Raw genomic sequence first — 21941 nt, 5'->3', positions numbered from 1 at the left:
TTTTTTGGTCTCTCTGTAGATACTATATGTACCCAAACCAGCAACTATTATAGATGTACCCTGGTAACCCATCAATTGAAAATCGATTGTGTCTGCTATTCCCACGATCGAGGTATTAAATCTTGTAGGAGCAGAAGCTCTATGTGGCGCTTAAAAACGTTCATCTTGTACAGAGTTTACACGTGGCAAATAAGGTACATTTTTTTATATATACCTATTTTTATTATGCTACGGTCCAGACAGCCGTGGGAGAGCCATGCTTCGGCACGAATGGGCCGGCTCGACCGGGAAAATACCACGTTCTCACAGAACCGGCGCGAAGCAGCGCTGTGTTTTGCCGAGTGAGTGAGTTTACCGGAGGCCCAATCCCCTACCCTATTCCGTTCCCTACCCTCCCCTATTCCCTTCCCTTCCCATCCCTACCCTCCCCTATTACCCTATTCCCTCTTAAAAGGCCGGCAACGCACCTGCAGCCCTTCTGAGTTCTGATGCTGCGAGTGTCCATGGGCGACGGAAGTTCCATCAGGTGACTCGTTTGCTCGTTTATATATACGTATAAAAAAAGACAAAACTAAGACGCTACAACAAAATTGGTAAAAATTAAGATTAGCCGCACCGCACGTTTTCCGTATTTGATTTCCGGAATAGTTTTTCGTATTCGGACATGCGAATGCAATAGAATCTATAGAAAATACATAAACTGACGCACATGCCCGCTTTTGTCCGAAATGAACGAATTCCGCACGTTCAGGCGCTTTGCAGACGACGGGGCGGGGCAGGCCGGTCAATTTCGCCGCGAACGATAGCACAAAGGGAATCCTATAATATTACCAACACACACGGCGGGCAAAAAGTCGGCGCCGCAGGTGCCCGGCGGGGCCGCGGGCACTGGCGGCGCATGTCCGCGGCTGCCCGCCGTGGATCACACAAACCAATTTACATACAATAACGCAGACGGCGCGGCGTGTGCTTTGTGTACGCGGCGCGGGCAGCCGCAGACATCGACGGACGTACGCAGCGAAATAAACCGGCCCGCCCCGCCCCGTCATCTGCACAGCGTGCAGCGCCTTAAGTGCAAGTTCGCGAGTAAAGAAAAACGAACGTGTGCCCTAGTCTCACGGAATTCCAAATCGAAATTCCGCATTAGGAATAGAATACGAAAAACTGTATGCGGCCAACCTTATACACTGCATTTATATTGGTAACATTACAGACATCCATATCCAGAATTCCATGTGCTAAATGTTGCGTAAGTCAGGGTTCTATTCTGGTAACTTTTGATGACTCGACAAAGGAATCTGTACCTAATTCGTCACTGAATGGGACCCGCGTCAAGTTTATTGGGACAATTATTGCCCGGTCACGGAGAGTGACTCATGTACCAGTTCTGATATGTTTTACCTCTGATCAGACCTGTATATCCACGGCATAAGGATAATTTTACAAGAACTCCATGAAAGGGGCTGTAACACGATTCTTATAGGAAGCTGATTGAAAACCCATGCCTTCACTGAATGTGTCAATTTGGTTCAATTAATTGATGTTTTATTTGATTAAAATGTAGATTAAGATGATCCGATTTTTATGAAGCTATGAAGATTATTAGAAAATATTATATTGGGTAGACCGTGTCAATAGGGAACGTGCATGTGCATGTACACCTGGGAGAGCCATGCTTCGGTACGAATGGGCCGGCTCGACCGGAGAAATACCACGTTCTCACAGAAAACCGGCGTGAAACAGCGCTTGCGCTGTGTTTCGCCGAGTGAGTGTCGCCTACCCTATTCCCTTCCCTACCCTCCCCTATTCCCTTCCCTTCCCTACCCTCCCATATTACCCTATTCCCTCTTAAAAGGCCGGCAACGCACCTGCAGCTCTTCTGATGCTGCGATGCTTCGTCGTCCATGGGCGACGGAAGTTGCTTTCCATCAGGTGACCCGTTCTCTCGTTTGCTCCCTTATTTCATAAAAAAACGTGAAGTAACAAGTAACTATAGGTACATTAGTAAATAATACAGGTTTTAATTTTGCGGTGCCAGTCAGCAGCATTTTATTTGTATAAGAAAACGTGCAGGTGGCAGCACTAGTGAACTTGTAGGGTACAATTTTTTTTGTATTGGTGATACATGACAATATCTTACCCGATCTAGACTTAATATAAAGCTAGTATACACAATCGAACCCACGCCAACGCCAACGCCCACCGCCTGGCGGTCCTCCATCGTACACCACTACCCCGTCTACACAATGGGGATGGCTTGTAGTTCGCCAGCATGGACCATTGTTAAGATGCACCTTGAGGGCTCCCGTCACGAAACTGCGAATTTGCATCGCATCGCATCGTCATGTCATTGTTATTATGAATTCTGTCGCAGATATTTGCGTTGCGATGCGAATTCGCAGTTATGTGTGGGACCGGAGCCCCATACATAGGGATTTTTGAAGCTCGTAACTTAGTGGCAGCTGTTTTATACGTCAAAGACCCGATTGATGCATAGCAGTGGCAGGTGGAAGGTGGGAGGTGGAGGTGGGAGGTGGAAAGTGTCGAAAAATTACTATCGACAGTTTTTGAGGTTTTTTGAAACCTCAAATCAGGTGGCACTTTGTGTGTGTCAGCCGTCAGCCGTCAAGTCAAATATTGAAAACACTCGCTGCGTACCGTTGTACTATCAGATAAGTTTATAAATACTAGAGATCGCCCAATGATCGAAATTCGACCTTAGTTTCAACAACATTAGGCTTACTACCTATAATTTGTAAAAAAATGTTGACTTTATCATATTTTTTCAACTCTTGTCTCTGGGACTCAGCTGATCTCAGACTGGCCGTGTAAGCATTGTCTAACGGCCGTTCCCAATATTTGATCTATCTCTGGTTTTGCACTACTAGAGATAGGAATAGCTCACAATTGACATAAAATATATGTCTCTAATGTCTAATGTGAGTTATTCCTATCTCTAGTAAGGCCAAACCAGAGATAGATCAAATATTGGGAACCGCCGTTAGACAATGCTTACACGGCCAGTTTGAGATCAGCTGAGTCCCAGAGACAAGAGTTGAAAAAATATGACTGATCAATGACTTAAAATAAAAAATAAAAACTATAATCCATTTTCAATAATTATTTGTCACCTTCTTGTCAACAGACTTCAACCATAAATAAAAGAGTATAATTCGTAATTCGTATGCTTGTCACTCAAAAATCTGTCATTTTCCTAGTGTGTGTGTTGTAGTGTGTGTAATGGTTTATTTGTTAAAAAAAATTATGATAAACGCATAATTTAAAAATAATATTAGCTCGATGCACTCCTTCACCATATAAACTATAACTGTGCAAAATTTCATTCATCTAGGTTTCCGCATTCTTCGTCAAAAGGGATACAAAGTTTTTCGCTTGCGTATTAATATTATATAATATATAAAATAAAATAGATAATATTATGTATCATGAATACACTTTTTGAACGTCCAAGAAAGAACTTAGAAACTAATATGATGCCTACCACTAGTAGGTAGGTACTGACTACTGATATCATATAACAAAAAATATATTTATATCCTATCATAGTTAACCCTTTTTTCGTAAGTCGGTTAAGAAACGCTGCATTAATGTAGCACTAAAACAGTGGAATAGGGGTTCTAATAATGTCTCTCTGTGAAAATTATCGCGAAGGTATTCGCCATATATTTTCAGTGGGACGTGACTGGTTTTTGTCGGATCCCTTTGCTGTTCACAAATAAACTGCTAATTGGATTCCTCATCATCATCAAATGAATTCGGAATTCGTTCTACGAACTAGCTAAAAGCCGAGCTTTGTGAGGGCTCGCGTAGTTTTTATGCGTGGTAATAATGTTTAGGGCAGTTTTTTTTTATAAAATAATAGTAACCAAACCTTGACTGACTGATGATAACACATCTACATATAAATAAAAATTACTATGTTAAAGCACAAATCAATAGGCGTGATATTTTTTCAACAAAAGTGCTCAGGTTGTGGGATATACTAGGGCTCGCTTCGCTGATAATCGTGCATAGTTTCTAAGTGAGATACAAAGATATTATGCCCAATTATCTAGTTAAAATTGTTGTTAACATTTGCCGTGCGGATTGGTGTAGTAGTTTTTGAGATAAGGAAATTTAACTCTCTATTACGTAAAATTTTGAAGCCAGTTTTGTCTTTTTTAAAGGGATTAAATGCACATCAGAATAATTTTTCAGCACACTACCTTAACTCCGCTAATTAACTGAATGCATACCAGAAAAACTAATGCTGATCATAAAAAAAACAATTGATTAACTGAACATGTCCTTCAAAAAAAACTTAAACATCATACAAAACGAGACCGAATTCACACCAAAAATATGGTTCATACATCGGAGTTGTAAAACTAAAATTTAAATTGTTTATCAAAAATACTAACTTGCACTCTAAATTGGACAATCTTACAACGGAATTTCTAAAAACGATATCAAAAGGTGCACCACAATAAAATCAATTTCTATTATCAAAACAAGTCTACAAATTGACAAATCGTGCAACTAAAATATTTTTAACCTAACTTTATTTTCTTTTTGTTTCTCTGTTTTACTGAAAAACATGTTGGGGCCTCCTCAGTCCTCATCTAACGCCGCACTCACTCCTTTGCGCTCGCTCTTTACTCTTTAGCGACCACAGATATATCTTGATCTATTTCTATGTTAGCGACAAAGATTTTTGGTAATTATGATGAGATATGGTGAAAGATTTTATGATTCCAAAACTATATAATTCAAGGTTTCTTGATAAAAATTAAGAAAAATTATCAAAATTCACTACTGTAATTGTATTATGGGTTAATAAATTTATTAATGATTCTTAAATAATGAATAGCGATGTTGGCCCAATACGACTTGATTGGGTTAGGTTAGCCATCGTGGTTATTTTTTGTGAACCACCCAGAAGTAGGAGCTCCGCGTAGCGGGGCTCCGTCGACTCATAATTGAAGCCAGTTTTTTTTTTCTTTAGTAGCTTGTCAACCCTTAGAGTGCAATTTCTAAGCCGGAGGCTTAATTATTTTGCAATATATCGGTAAGGAACCCTTTGTGCGCGAATCCGACTCGCTCTTTGCCGATTGTTTATTATTATTGTTTATAAACTGAGTTACCATTCACTGTGCCACAGTTTAGTCCATGTTAATTTAGCACTTGATGTTTTTTATGTGTTCTTAATTATATGAATATAACAGATTAAATTGGGTTTTATTTAGAATAAATGATGCTCCTAAAAGTAATTTAGGTGATGGTTTTTCTTTAAAAAGTTGTAGTATGTTTGTTGAACTAAGGAATTGTTAGATATACTATTTTAATAATAGTTATTCGTTCAGTAAAACAGTTTCGCAAATAACTTTAAATAGTATGCTGAATTCGCATTATTTAGGGTGCATAATTAGTGTGCAAGTCAGTATTTTTGGTGAAACTTTCAAATATTTTGATCGAGAAAAGGGAATATACAGATATTGATTTAAATACAAGCCTTTTTTAAATAATATTAAGTTTTATTTCCTTCTTTATTTATTAAATTCGATATCGGAAAAATCTCGAAGAACATTATCGTACTCCTACATTATTCACATTCATATTGATCGAAATAGGTTTTTTCTTCATATGGCTAGTTTTAAATAATAATGTTATTATTTATTTAAACAATATAATATTGCGCCGACCTTGTGTATATCTAACGACTTCACGCTAATGATTCCATGAATATTCATGTTTTCAACTTTGTACCTTCTATTTTTAAGATGCGATTCGAATCTAACTGAAATTCCTATTTTTAAAAACAAAATTCTCGCCATTACTTTAACGGAAATATATTTTTACGAGCTTTTGCCCGCGGCTTCGCTCGCGTTAAGAAGTATTATTATATACTAACTTTCATCCCCTATTTTAACGCCTTAGAGGTAGAATTGATCAAAATCCTTTCTTAGCGGATGCCTACGTCATATCATCTACCTGCATGCCAAATTTCAGCCCGATCGGTCCAGTGGTTTGGGCTGTGCGTTGATAGATCACCATGTCAGTCAGTCACCTTTGAGTTTTATATGTATAGATTTTTTTCCCTTACGTATACTCACTCATAAAACTACGCTACTTCGCGTGATCCTTATAGGTGGACTGGTCGTGCAATGTCGTAAATAGTTTGATTCACACCAGCTGGCTAAAAAACCGACATTATCTGGTTGCATAATCGCATTGTGCATCCTATCGCTGTTCGCTTCTAACTATTTCATTTACCTGAACTGATTATAATTGCAAAACGTATCATATCCCTGTTTAATATGCTTCAACAGTCTGGATTGCAATAATTATGAACTAGCTGTGCCCCGCGGCGTTACCCGCGGCTTATTAGGGAAAATAAATTGTAATAATTTTCCGCAGAACAGAACAGAACAGAAAGTAGTATATGTGTTAATCCAGGGTATCGACTCCAGCGGGCCTAAAATGGTCACATTTAGCAATTCCTTTCAATCAATTCAGCAAATGAATTGTCAAAACTGTCAAACTGACAAATGTCTAATCAGTACAAAAATACAGAAATGAATTGCAAGCAGAGTTGCATTTTGCGATTTTAGAAAAATGAATCATATTATGATTCATATCATGATTCTTCAAAGCGACCATTTTAGCCCCGCAGACGTGAAGAAGTAACAAACATACAAACTCACAAACTTTCGCCTTTTTAATATTTAAGATAAAATAAGAATATGTTTATTTTGAAAATCACACAACACAATATTAAAGACAATCTAAAATTTTAGTAGGATAGTGTGAAGTGTGATTATGGAATAGAAATTGTATTTAAGTCACGTGGGCTTTGTGGCATATAGTAATTTTAAACATGTTTCATGCAGCCTATCGGAGAGGTCCACCTGTGCAGGTATGCCTACGCAGGTAGATCGGAATGTGTGTGGGAATAGACCTGTGCAGTTTGAGCCTGCGCAGGTGACCGGCGCAAAATCGAAAATCAATTCTTTCGACTGACACCTGCACAGGTGACCTCCCCGGTAGACCGTAGCGTGTATGGCTTATATTAGGGTCAGTTCACATTGCAATTTGCAACGTCGAAGTTTTTAAATGAGCCATTCAACATTGAAAAAGGCAGTACTTCGTATTGCATCGCCGCGCGTTGCAATGTAAACTGTTAACTAACCCTTAATCGTCTTGTTGTTATGTGACCATAAAAACAGCCGCTTAAAATGACGCTACTTGGCCAGTGTCCTATTTGTCACGCGATGTTTAAATATTGTGAAGCCTACTCAACCGCAACGCCGCTGCTTATATTGATCTAGACTGCAGTCTGCACGTACAGGAAAAAAATATAAAATTTAAAAAAATACGAAGTACTATAATTAGGAAGTTTCCCCCTTGACCGAAAGGACGAAAAATACTGAGCATATTATTTAAGATTACCTTACTAACAAAATTATATTAGTAGTTCTACGATGAGTCTTATAAAAATTCAACTTTTTAATAAAAAAATAATTATAATTTATTCAACCGAACCTCCTCTTTTTTTTGCGAAATTGCTAAGAGAAAAGAAAAATGTAACAGTGACGGTTCAGTAACCTTTTGATTTAGCGTTTCGTGGTTAAATCAACGAAACCATAAAATTTCTGATGCTGTCAGACGTATGGTCCAAGTTCCAACATCTTGAAGACGATGAGACAACAGATGTATCCTCCCTTATGCCTTGATTACACTTACGGCCTACCAAGTAGGTGTGTACCCTCCTCGGTAGGTATAATAAGGTCTTGGTCCTTATGGCAGTTTTTTACAAAAATAAAAAAAAAAGGCCGAGTGCGAGTCGGACTCGCGCACGAAGGGTTCCGTACTAATAAAGAGTAAAATTAGACCAAAAAATGTGCTTTTTGTATGGGAGCCCCGCTTATTTTTTTATTTTATTTTAATATTACTATTAAATATCAAAGTATACATATAACTGAGGACTTTGTGAAAAATTCAAGAACCTGCCTGTTGCCATTATTGAAATAGAGCAAAAAAGGCCAAAAAATCACGTTTGTTGTATGGAAGCCCCCCTTAAATATTACTTTTATTTTGTTTAAAAAAAAATAATTATAGCGGCAACAGATATACATAATATGTGAAAATTGCAACTCTCTAGCTGCTAGCTATTACCATTCTTGAGTTACAGCCTGGAGACAGACAGACGGACAGACGGACATACGGACAGCCAGTCAGACAACGAAGTCTTAGTAATAGGGTCAACGTTAACCTTCGGGTACGGAACCCTAAAAACTGCTAAACGGATGTGCTACGGACGGAAAGACGGATGGAATATGGAGTAAAACTTTAAAAGGCTTCTCTTCATTAAAAAGTTAAATGTGTGGCGGACATTTAAGGAGTGAGCACACTGAGACGGGCCGTGCTCAGCGTGCCTGGGCTCATCGCAAAAATCCGCCTCCATACAATTTGTATGGAAGCGGATATCCGCTGCGCCCCGACACAATGTGCGATACGCGCATCCGCTTCCATACAAATTGTATGGAAGCGGATTTTTGCGATGAGCCCCGGCACGCTGAGCCCCATCACGGCCCGTCTCAGTGTGCTCACTCCTTTACATTGTAAAAGGACGTTTATCTTTGGACACTGAAGTACCCGTTAATCTTTTGTATTTTCTTGCTAAGCTATTAATAAAAATATTTTTATAGCCAATAACCATAAAAGATCTGCTTGCATGAAATTTTAGTAAACTTTGGGATTTTGGGAAAACATGGCCGCGCCATTCCGTCTGTATGTGCGCCGCAGACTCGATTCGCACAAAAAGTCTGTCGTCTGCGATCTCCCTTAGGTAAGTAGTAAGTACATGGGAGATGAAGACAACGGATTTGACCTAGCTATACAGTACGTATATTGTTTTTATCAGTAAATTGACTCCTACTTCTGGTAGCAATATAAAAAGGCTGGTGAAGATAGAGTCAAAGGAAAATTTAGGCATTAACTTTAAGGTTAAAGTTAATATTCGGTGTCGTATTCATGTTTTTACTGCACGAAATGCACATAAAACATTATCTTGAACTACATTTTAAACACTGGTTGTCCTTTGCTTTTAAAGAACAGTATAATATTACCTACAAAAAAGTAGTAACTAGAGTCTAGACTCTAGACCAGCCTTTCCCAAAGTGGGCAATAACGCCCCCTTGTGGGCGCTGAAGGTCTGAAGGCCGGCGGTGTGGGACCCAGAAAAAATTGGGGCGTTGTGTAGAGGCTTGGGGGGGGGGTGATTTATTTCATCTGTAGCTGTAGCATGGCCACCAGTAGAAATGCGAAAGTATAGACAAACTGTGGAAATAAACTAAAGGCTTCTTCTTTACCGCGGCCAATTGCTACCGACAAAAATTAAAATGCCACTTTATGACAGACTATAGCAAATGTCATAAAGTAGGATATTATTTGAATTTTTAGGACTCTAGTCTGTCATAAAGTGGCATTTTAATTGAATTTTTGTGAACGAAAAAAGATCGGAACGCTACCTTAAGTTTATATCCACAGTAATATCCATATTTTCGCATTTCTACTGGTGGCCGTGCTAGGGCACTACTGGATGCATTTTAAATTGAAACAATGGGGGCGCTAAAACATAAATAGTTCTCATAGTGGGCAGTAGACAAAATAAGTTTGGGAACCGCTGCTCTAGACGATGCCGGTAACTCGCAAGTTAATCTGCTGAAATTCGTTTATCGCGTTAACCGTACATTTTTCCACAGTAAAAACTATCCTTTATCCATTTCCGTTTCTCTAAGTATCTTCATACCTAATTTCATCTGAATCGGTTCAACCGTTAAAGCGTTAAACTTGCGCATTTATAATGTAAGGAGTCACATGTAAGGATGAGTTATATCACTACACTCAAGGACAAAAGTTAACTGTTATATCATCCTAAACCTGTTGTCCTGCGGGCGAAAAAACTGACCCAAGAGTCAAGAGCCAAGAGTAAAGACGCGACTGTCGTCAGTTGATTCTGTGATCGGCGCGAGTGCGCTTGAGTGCATCGATGGTTCTCGATGTTTTAAAAATTATCGATACCGGACATAGTCGATATTCAATGTGAATGGTGTTGTGCGATATTCGATTTGTCGATAAGTAAGTGAATGATTGTTGTTATCCATTGAAGTTTTCTATGCTATTGTTATGGTAATTGATTGAATATAGGTTATGCCAATCACCTCAAGTGATGGCTTAACCGTAACAGTTAAGGTATTGTAGTAATACTATGTTTATGTACTGAATTATAAAATTATGATATTATATTATATAAATATTGTATAATAATTATGATCTGAAACTTTTCTGAATGATAAGAATATTACGCCCGCAGTTTCGTTGCGCCAAAATCCGTTTATCGCACGGGAACCGTACATTTTTCCGGGATAAAAAGTATCCTATGTCCTTTCCTGGGACTTACAGTACCTCCATATCAAATTTCAGCAAAATCGGATCAGCAGCTTGGGCGTGAAGAGGTAACAGGCAGATACACAGATAAACTTTCGTATTTATGATAATAATATTATTAGCGATGTTACTAGTATAGGATTTAGTGAAACATTTTTTTAAATGATTATTTTAATTCAAACTAAGTATATATTAATATACGGGTGTAACAAAAATAAGTGATAATACTTTAGGGTGTGTACGTGTTTCTTATAGAGAGTTCACTGTGAAAGTAGCAGCACTGAAAGATCAAAATTTTTTTTCACTTTTGTATGGGGGAAACTCGTGACGCTCGGGCCAAAAATAGAAAAAAAAATTTCGTCTTTCAGCGCTGCTACTTTCACAGTGAACTCTCTACAAAGAAGACGTACACACCCTAAAATATTATCACTTATTTTTGTTACACACTGTATAATACATAAAGTAGAATTTGCGTGAAATATCGATTTTGCATGCACAAAACTCGGATTATACCAATTAAAATCGATCATAAACGGATTCGTTAGTTATAGTTATGATTAGTTACGTTTGACCACAGCGGCTTATCAACTGTTAGTTTAATTGTGTTTTGCGGAAAAAGACGAAATCGTTTATTATGTACTAGCCTATCCAATATCCATACTAATATTATTAATGCGAAAGTTCGTCTGTGATCTGTCTGCCTGTCTGTTACCTACTAGCTGTCCCGGCAAACGTTGTTTTGCCATAAAGTATTTCGCCCATATTATTTTATTGAAGTGACTAAATTAATATGGCACCATGGCAACGTCCATCGCTATCCCGTCGCACAAACAATGGTCGCTGTCAGTCTCGAGTTGTAATAAATTACAATTATTTATTCAACAAATGCACTTATAATAATAATAATAATAAAGCCTCTTTATTATCCTTAACTTTACAAAAATATTTTTACATAATTTTGATGAACATAATAAGTAAGTACATATTTTTATTTAAGAGGTAAAGTAAATAAAGTTAAGGCCCCTGTCGGGTATAGGCCTCCTCCAAAATTTTCCAAGTTTTCCTTGATGCAGAGCCTTTCTTTGTCCAGTTACTCCCAGCGTATTTTTTGATTTCGTCTACCCAACGTTCTTTCGGGCGGCCTCTAGGTCTTTTGCCGCCAGGGCCTGGCCAATTTGTGGTTAGGATTGTCCATCTGTCATTCTCGCGATGTGGCCAGACAGACAAATGCACTTATCAATATAAAAAGTACCCAGTAGCCGATTCTCAGACCCACTGAATATGCATATAAAATTTGGTTAAAATCAGTAAAGCCGTTTCGGAGGAGTACGGTAACTAAACTGTGAGTTGTGACACGAGAATTTTATATAAAACTAAATGACGCCCGCAACTCCGTTGCGTCAAAACTCGTTTAACGCGCGGGAACCGTACATTTTTTTCAAACTCAAACTTAATTTTTTTATTCCGAATATTTTTTTTCAAATATTCTCTGAACGTCGGGACTACACTGGTGCCTATCATCAGAAATAAAAAAAAAATTCGGAACAAAAAGTATCCTATATTCTTTTCCGGAACTCAAAGTATCTCCATGCCAAATTTCAGTAAAATCGGTTAAGCGGTTTGGGCGTGAAAAGGTAACAGACAGACAGACACACTTTCGCATTTATAATATTAGTATGGATCTAGTATGAATTTTCAGACGATTCCGTGAGCAACTGCCCAGGAATTCCTAACCTGCAGGAAGAACTAGGTAATGCACAGTTTCTGAGTTTTTTACCAGAAGTTTATCAGTTTACTAACTTGATTGGCTGACGTCGAAACTACAAAAGTCCACAGCAAACTTTGAAGAGACTTTGCATGATCTTAATCACTTGAGAATACTTTTTAGTTTTTACCCGAAAAATTACAGTTTTTTTTTTATGAAATAAGGGGGCAAACGAGCAAACCGGTCGCCTGATGGAAACCCATCAATCCCAAGCGGCAGGCGGCTGCCGCATAACGATTGAAAATCTATTGTGTCTGCGATACCCACGATGGAGGTGCTACATTTACTAATTCCTATTACATAGCATGAATTAACCAGGACCTATGAGAATTACTCGTTAATCTGCTAACTACCAAGTGCCTATCTACTAAGTATGCACGTAATCGTCCTAGCATTGCATTATGCAGGTCTTATCTAGAAAGTTAACATTTGTCAAGCCTAGTTTATAGCATACGATATTGGCATACGATAATAAGTCTAAATGTCTTTTCAAAGACGACATAATCCTTACTATTCTGTCCGTCTGCCTGTCAGTCTGTCTGTCTGTCTGTCTGTCTGTTACTCCTCACGCCCAAACCGCTGAACCGATTTTGCTGAAATTTGGCATGGAGATACTTTGAGTCCCGGGAAAGGACATAGGATACTTTTAGTCCCGGAAATGTACGGTTCCCGCGCGATAAACGAGTTTTGGCGCAACGGAGTTGCGGGCCGGGCCTCATCTAGATGCATAATATACAAGGTGTAACAAAAGTAAATGATAATACTTATTACGGGAGAGTATGAGTCCCGTGTTCACTGTAAAAGTAGCAGCGCTGAAAGAGCAAATTTTTTTTGTGATTTGTAAGCGCCCGAGCGTCATGAATTTTCCCATACTTACAAAAGTTTTTAAAAAAGTTGACTTTTAGCGCTGCTACTGTCACAGCGAACTTGATATAGCCCATAGAGGACCCATACACACCCTAAAGTATTATCAGATAGTTTTGTTACACCCTGTATCAAGATTTGTGAACTAACTGCCGCAATTAACTGTAATTAAATGATTATTTGACATAAGCCCCATACATTATATTTTGTCAAACTGTTCAATTAATTGAAGTAAAATCTTCATTAAATCTCTCTGAGTACGGCAGCTCGAGCCTAGGGGTATTTTTTAATAAAAATATTTACCCACGTATTACCCTACTTTATATAGCTATCTTTGTTTGAAAAGTTTAAAAAGACAGACAGCCTAGACAGCATCAGAGATTAGTGTAAGCTTAGTGTAAATATTTTCATTAAGGTGACGCCGCGTTAAAGTAAAATATCGTTTTGGAAATGTTTTAGATCGCTTGCCCGGCCTCTCATAAACAAAAACAAGAAATGAAATAGCAAGAAATGGAAGGGGCGTAAGCGACAAAATGGTTTTTGTCGCGTAATTTAAAAACCATAAATATATATACTTAAGCTATGGGTAAATAATTATAGTTGATGAACCATGTTCAAATTTTGGAACCTCTGTTGGCAAAATTAGAATCCCTGTTTTTATAGACGTCTTTTTAATTAATTATTCTGTGTTATAAAAGTTGACCAATCGTGTTATGCTATGGCTAATTCAAAGATAAAGACATGATGAATACTGACAATGAACTTTAATTTCTTAGCTTTAGTCATTGTTGAGAAAAATCGATATCGCTGCAGCCAAATTATCAAGGCGTCACCTTAACGTAAGGTCCTAAAATTTTAACTATGTCGTAACTCAAAAGTCATGACGTATTTAATGGATAAACGAATAAGAATGACTTAGGTTGGGTTGCACCAGAGGCGTGGTTAAAGTTAAAGTTATGGTCAAAGTTATGGTTATAGTTAAGGCTAATTTAACTTTAACCTACACTTTGACCACAGAATTTGACAGAAGACATTGCTGGTCTGCCAAGGCTTTTTAAGAACGTGGGCGGGGGCGCTGCTGGTAAAGGAGAACTGTCAATAATGGCGTTTTTCTATGATGACAGCGTTAGTTTCTTTTTTCGCCACGTGCATTTATAGCCTTGTCGAGCTCAATGGTTATGGTTAAATAATGGCGTCTTGATGGCGTCCATTTTTAACTTTAACCAAAGATTTGACATTTTGTATTGTAGTTAAAGTTATAGTTAAAGTGACAGTTATAGTTAAAGTAAGTTGGTGCAACCCAAGGCCAACCTTAATAAAACATAGTTTAGCATACCATCTTAAAATATAATAGGTATGATTATGTCAATAAATTAGGAATCCCCCGCGGGTTTTTCTCGTCAATGTTATATATACGGAAATAGCGACACACGAAATTCTTAGAATTGTTCACAATTCGTGTATTCGTCGTACTTGAGATACTGAGGTTTATTCATTGATGAGGCGGGATTCGATATCGTTCACGTTGTCGATTTTAGATCATGGTATCTTCAAATATTTTTCCACCGCTGGACATTAGATAAAAGGTAGACTTTTTGTTCATAATATTATGTATTAAAGTAACATTATGTAAAGTAAAATTATGTAAAAAGTAAAATTAAAGTAATTGCTGAATGTTAAATTCCTTTTCGCTTCGCTCTTGTTTTACATAAGTACTTAATATTAAATTATACAATTATGTAATTATACAATTATGTAATTATGTACTTAATATTATACCTAATATTACATTTTAGAATGTTAGTTATGTTTATTAGAATAAAAATTGTTTACCTATAATAATTGTTACATTATAATATGTATTGTTTTACACAGAATTTTATTAACAATAAACTTTGATCATAATCTTTTTATTCGAGAAAAATACACGTCTAATTTGTATGCAAAAATAATGTTTACAAAAACTGTAATTATATTATTATAACAATTAATATTAAGTACAATTAAAATAAGTGGTAGTAGTCTTTACAAAAAAAGTCCATTTTTATTCAGGGCTAATTTTTCAATCGTCCGATAAATTATTTTACCAATAATAAATTTGGAGTTTTGACATAATGTAAAAAATTTCAAAGTTATCTGACGATTGAAAAATCGGCCCTTATAATTAAGGAGAATTACAATTTTGTTAGTCTTGCTGAAACTTGAGAACCGGTGAACCGGTTTCCCAAATTTTAGTCTTAAAATATTCGTGGAAGTACAGGGAAGATTTATGTTAGGAGAAAAGTGATACAAAGTTCACCGGGTCACCTGGTATGACCTGGTTTTAGTTTAAATCTTACGCATAGTGAACACGCTTCTTTACGTTGGTATCATGTGATCATGCTTTAATTGAATAATTAGATCATCAATCTTTGCTTATAAATGTGGGATCAAAACACCGTCGTTGTATGTATTGTTTGATGTTTTATTTTTAAATATTTTATGTATGACTCTCGCTATTTCGTTAAACTGTATGCCGGGCCAACTAGTCTACACTATTAATCTAATATATAAAAATAAGTCGGGTTTTTCTTCCTGACGCTATAACTCCAGTACGCACGAACCGATTTCCACGGTTTTGCATTCGTTGGAAATTTCTCGTGCTCCGTGAAGTCTATAGAAAATAAAATTCATAAAAAACTTCAAGAGAAAAGCAGGAAAACAGGGAAAATCATTTTATAATCATAAACAACATTTGCCGGGACAGCTAGTATTTAATATAAAATCTAATAATAACAATTAAAAATAATATGCAACACAAGATTTATTATTTGAATGTATATATAATATATTCATTTGCTATAAAAATAATTAACCGGCCAATTTGCATGAAAAATTACAATTTTAGATGAACGCGGTTTTTGCGTGTTTTCGTTGTTATGCCGTCTGTAAAGGAGTGGGTTAAATACTGCTTAAATTACAGTACAAAATTATTTTTGCATATATAGGCAAAAATATTGTTTAAGGTTATTAGATTCTGAATATATTATTATGTCTATAATAGCAGATTTACATTAAACCAAATTGCTACTGAAAACTTGACCTGTACTGGAATGAACTGGAATTACATTTAAAAATGCACTGCATACCAGTGCCCGTTTAGATTATTCCAGTAGCAATCCAGCGCTGGTTGGATTGCTGGATTGGATTAGTGTAAACCGGTCATAAAATGTTTAAGAATCTCATGCACAATAACAACGAGCCTAAAATATACTACAGCTTGTTTGGATGAACACCGTTATCCTTTAAAGTTTAAACCATCAAATGAGCCCGTCAAAATGAACAACTTTTTCTATGCGAACAATGCTGGGAACTCTAAGACTGGGTTGCACCAGAGGCGTGGGTAAAGTTAAAGTTAAATATGGCGTCCAAACACCCCATATTCTCATACGACATCTGTCAATTTTTGTGGTTATAGTTAAGGTTAAAGTTAAAGTTAGTTGGTGCAACCCAGTCTAAAAATGCGTCATCATACCCATACAAATTGCCGATTGAAGAAGGCATTATTTCAGTGTTCCCCCGAGTAGTTCCGCTGATTTGACGCTAGATGGAACTATGTGTCGTAAGTTCGTAACACTAATATTATAAATGCGGAAGTGTGTATGTCTGTCTGTTACCTCTTGACGCCGAAACCGCTCAATCGATTTTTCTGAAATTTGGTATAAGTACTTGAAGTTTTGGGAACGGGACGTAGGATACCATTTATCCGGAAAAAATTTACGGTTCCCGAGCGAAAAACGAATTTTGGCGCAACGGAGTTGCGGGCTTCATCTGGTTCAATATATTATATTTTTGTTTCTATCTGACTTTCCATGTAGCTCAAAGTTAGAACCTATACATGTAATAAATCCTCACTTTTGAGCTAGATATTATAGCCATTTTACAGGTCGGAGCGTGTAATGACAGCGTAATGGAATCAAGATCAAATCTAATAATAATAATAATAAACATTTATTCAACAAAGTTCACAGTACACTACAATATAACAAAGCACACAACAATCAAGACAGAGAAAAAAAAAAAAGACATGCATACTATAAGCCTAACCACATAATAGGTATACTTATCAGTAAAAAAAAATTAGAACACTTAATTCGAATTTTAACACAAACAAAATTTTACAAATAATTTACACAAGTAGGTACATAATATTTTTGTGGTACGGCACGGATTGAGTGCTTCGGTATAAGGCAGTGCAGTGCGAAAAGTTGTTGAATAGGACTCCACTCAGGTAATGATCTTGGTACAGGATAACTGTACCACGATCCCTGGTATTATGTGGATCCTTGTGACTGCCAGGCGTTTGACAGACACACAACACACAGCATAATATATAACATAAATCTCTAGTCTTAATGTACCGTGTCTCGGAATAAATTGTATATTTCCTGTCGCTGCTCGGTTCACAATTATCTTACACCTGATATGACCTTTATGGAACCCACATAGGGTTCGTAATCATTGAAAATCAGAGGCTTAAGTCTGGGTCCCAATTCTTGTAATTCGAAGTGGAAGAATGTGTACCTGCACCCCGGGTAGGCGGCAAGTGGCAACGCGTGCAAGTGAGAAAGTTTATATGAGAATAAAGGCCCTCAGGCCTTCTCATACCTCGAATGTCGTCTCGATTGCCAAATATCTCACTTGTGACTTAGATAGATATATATAAGTATTAATATATTAGTTTTGTTTGACTTTCACCCATCAAAAATCGACATTTCACGGTACTGTATAACATTCGAGCGCGAGTCCGACTCGCACTTGACTGGCTTTTATCATAGATTTTTGTTATCACATTATTATTATCTAAGTATTGAACAATGGAACAACATATTTTATTTGGAGTGTTCATGCAGAAATTATTTCGCGCAAAATGCTATTGAATCTAAAAAAACTTAGATTATGTATCATTATTCATTATGAGCTGTTACCGCCAGGCAGGACCATCGATTCTGAACTGTACTGTGAACAACTGATGAGATTAAAGCAAGAAGTTGACAGAAAGCGGCCGGAATTAATCAATAGAAGGGCCAAGGGGTGTAGTTTTTCACCATGATAACGCTAGAACTCACACATCTTTTGGCCACTCAGCAAAAATTACGGGAGTTTCGCTGGGCGGTGTTAATGCATCCGCCGTATAGTTCTGATCTTGCACCTTCAGATTTCTACCTGTTTCGGTCGTTGCAGAATTCCTTAGGCAGTGTCAGGTTTACATCATAAGAGGACTGCCACTTGTCACAGTTTTTTCATCAGAAGCCCCAAAATTTTTTTGTAATGGGATCATATTTACCAACAAGATGGCAAAAAATTATCGAACAAAATGGTACCTTAGTCAATTGTAAATAAACTTTATAAAAAAACGTTTTGAATTTTTATATAAATGCGAAGAAACTTTTTCCCCAACCTATAATAAATAATAATTTTAATAAGAAGAAAAAAAACAGCCTTTCATCATAAAAGCCTACATAAAAGCTCTTCCTTTTTGGAAGTCACTTAAAAAAATATATTATGTGTAAGTAATAAAATGTAATACTTGAAGCATTTCGTTCGTTTCAGATTTTCATAATAGGTTACATCATAGACATAATATAATGTTGTACGACAGTATATATTATGTCTATGGGTTACATTTTCATTTGCAAAAATAAATATATTTTAGTGAAATTAATTATTACTGTCACAAAATTTATATTGACTACTTTTTTTCTTAGGTAAGAATAAAAAATGACGATCCGAAGCATGACGGTCACTGAGTCAAGGGATGACAAGGATAGCAGTTGCTTAAACGGGTAAGTGTTCGTTTTTTTTTTAATATTGGTAATTTTGTTAAAAATTTACAAATGATTAATTATGGGATCCTACCATAGAAGGGCCTTCACCGAGCTGGTTATTAGGATGAAAAGTATTATTTTATATTCAACAAATTTATTACAAGTGGGTTGCCTGAGAAATTTCAGCCCATAATAAAAAAAAATAGATTTTTTTTAAACATTTCACTGGTTAGACACCAGCATTTAGTTCCAAGGAACTAAATGCGATTGTCTTGTGAAGTGTCACTCGATAGACATAACACAGCTGTTGCCTGTTGCATACGAAGTTGAAACACTCACACAATGTCACCCAAGTACCACATTAATCATGATCCTTGTAAGTATGTGTATTGTGTATTTTTTTTTATGAAATAAGGGAGCAAACGAGCAAACGGGTCACCTGATGGAAAGCAACTTCCATTGTCCATGGACACTCGCAGCATAAGAAGAGCTGCAGGTGCGTTGCCGGCCTTTTATGAGGGAATAGGGTAATAGGGTAGGGTAGGGATGGGACGGGAAGGGAATAGGGGAGGGTAGGGAAGGGAAAAGGGTAGGGGATTGGGCCTCCGGTAAACTCACTCACTCGGCGAAACACAGCGCAAGCGCTGTTTCACGCCGGTTTTCTGTGAGATCGTGGTATTTCTCCGGTCGAGCCGGCCCATTCGTGCCGAAGCATGGCTCTCCCACGTATGTATCTCCTCTGATTAGTTTTAACTCCTAACTAATTTTTGCAATAATAAGTCTCAAAATATTGAGCAATTACGTAATTACACACTATGAGGACAAGGTCATTTCCAAATATGGCGCCCAAACCCACTGGGATCCTTGAACTAATATTATGGCGTCACTCTAGCGTCTAGTACTCAGACGACAAAAAAATCCGTATCTTCCCAATAAATGATGTCAATGTTAGTATTTTATTCAATCATCTGAAAGACAATACGAAATAAAGAGTATTATGGCTTGATAGTTGTCCGATGGTCCAATCGCTTGTACTACACGTAATGTGTCCTTGCACACCAACCATAGATAATACAATATAATAATATTATATAATTACTAGCTGTCCCGGCAAACGTTTCTTTGCTATACTTATAAAGTATTTCGCCCGTATTGTTTTATTGAAGTGACTAAACAAGTATGTAACCATGGCAACGTCCATCGCTATCCCGTCGCAACTCGCACAAACAATAGTCGCCGTCAGTCTCGAGTTGTAATAATTTACTATTATTTATTCAACAAATGCACTTATCAATATAATATGTACCCAGTAGCCGATTGTCAGACCCACTGAATATGCATATAAAATTTGGTTGAAATCAGTAAAGCCGTTTCGGAGGAGTACGCGGCCTAACATTGTGATTTGTGACACGAGAATTTTATATATTATTATGTCGTAGGATAATTTGATAAATCGAATTATCGAGAAAAGTCTAGGGACTTCGCGAAAAGACGGATAATTCGCCGTCGCCGTGCTAGCGCTACAGGTAAAAAGTACTCGTAGTATTGACTAGCAAAATCAGTCAAAACTACTTTTGACCGTATGCTTTAGTCAATAATACTTGTGACTAAAATAACAGTTAAAAGAACTTTTGCCCAATGAAGCTGGTTAAAAGTACTTTTGACTAAGTGATTCAGGCAAAAGCAGTTTTGACTGGTTGTATTGGTTGGTACTACTAATATTTATTCTGTGGTATTGGTCAAAACTCCTGAAAAATGGGAAAAAGCAAAGAGTGGATTCATTTTAGTTGGAAAACGTGGCACCGGTTTTCCTAAGGACAGTTTGAGAGTTCCGTACCCAAAAAGTAAAAGCCCTATTACGAAGACTTCGATGTGTGCCGGTTTTCTGTAAGTCCGTGCTATTTCTCCGGTCGAGCCGGCCCATTCGTGCCAAAACATGGCTCTTCCACGGAACAATTTCGGAATACAACGGTTGTTCATATTTTTTTCTAACGAAGCAATTTACAATAGGCGTTACAACTTACATAGTTCTAAATTCTAAGCTACTTAAGAATGGTGTATATAGGACATGCCATAATTTATACGCTTGTAAGCCACACAGAAATATCACATTTATTTAAATGAGCAATTCTTGTATATTCTTCTTTTTTCAGAATGTCTACCTGATGCCTACCACCGGTTCGGGAACTACCCCGGCGAGAAGAACCGGCGTAAGAAACTCGCACGGGTTCCACTTTTTACCAAAAAAGTGAGAGAAAAATTATTCTTTTAAAATAAAGTTTACAATTTTGTAACTTAATATTATATACAATGTCAACATACATAATTGTAAGTCATAATATAATAATGTAGAAGTAGCCTGGCAAGAAGCCATCCTACTCCCAAGATGTGCCATCTTCTATGAAATGATTGACCTTATAATAAGCTTTGGCACACAAACGCTCTTGGACTACTTTTTTAAATTTATTAATGGAAAGATTTTGAACGTTTACTGGGATTTTATTGTAAAGGCGTATACATTGACCTTTAAAAGATTTACTGACTTTACTAAGTCTGATCACTGGCATGTCCAGCTTGTGCTTATTTCTAGTATTTCTACAGTGAATGTCACTTTTAACTTTAAATTTATTTAAATTTTTTCTAACATATATTACATTATCCAAAATGTATTGAGAAGCAACAGTTAGAATACCAATTTCTTTAAATTTATCTCTCAGAGATTCTAAAGCAGACATTTTATAAATAGAACGTATGGCTCGCTTCTGCAGCACAAATGGACGTAGTTAAGCAGAAAGGACTCAACCCACAAAATGGGCTAAATTGAGTTAAGTGTGCCATCGTACTCCTGAGGGTCGAATCTACCATGTAGTGAAAACCCCATTTTTAAAATATACACCGAAAGTACTTTTTTTACCACTCCGACTCAACCCACATGTATGAAGAGAACTCTAAATAAATTTGCTGAACGAACTCAGTCCACTTGAGTTGTTTCTGAGTAATGGTATTTCTAGGAGCATTGCCTTAAAGTTGATTAATCAGAATTAACTCAAACCGTA

The 21941-nt window shown here is 37.0% G+C and overlaps 1 protein-coding gene across 1 annotated transcript in view; it reads left to right on the top strand.

The window, feature by feature from the left end:
- The first annotated feature begins 10031 nt into the window (after window positions 1-10031).
- LOC121733035 (glutathione hydrolase 1 proenzyme-like) overlaps window positions 10032-21941 on the top strand; it is a 64638-nt gene continuing 52728 nt past the window's right edge. Inside the window, exons 1-2 of the mRNA XM_042123121.1 lie at window positions 10032-10140; window positions 18826-18903. Coding sequence (XP_041979055.1) covers window positions 18839-18903 — 65 coding nt within the window. The 5' untranslated portion in view covers window positions 10032-10140; window positions 18826-18838. The remainder of the gene's footprint in view (window positions 10141-18825; window positions 18904-21941) is intronic.

This window comes from Aricia agestis, chromosome 13 (assembly GCF_905147365.1).
Source record: "Aricia agestis chromosome 13, ilAriAges1.1, whole genome shotgun sequence".
Lineage (NCBI taxonomy): Eukaryota > Metazoa > Arthropoda > Insecta > Lepidoptera > Lycaenidae > Aricia > Aricia agestis.
Note: the sequence above shows the minus strand (reverse complement) of the source record. Positions and strands in the feature narration are given on the sequence as shown.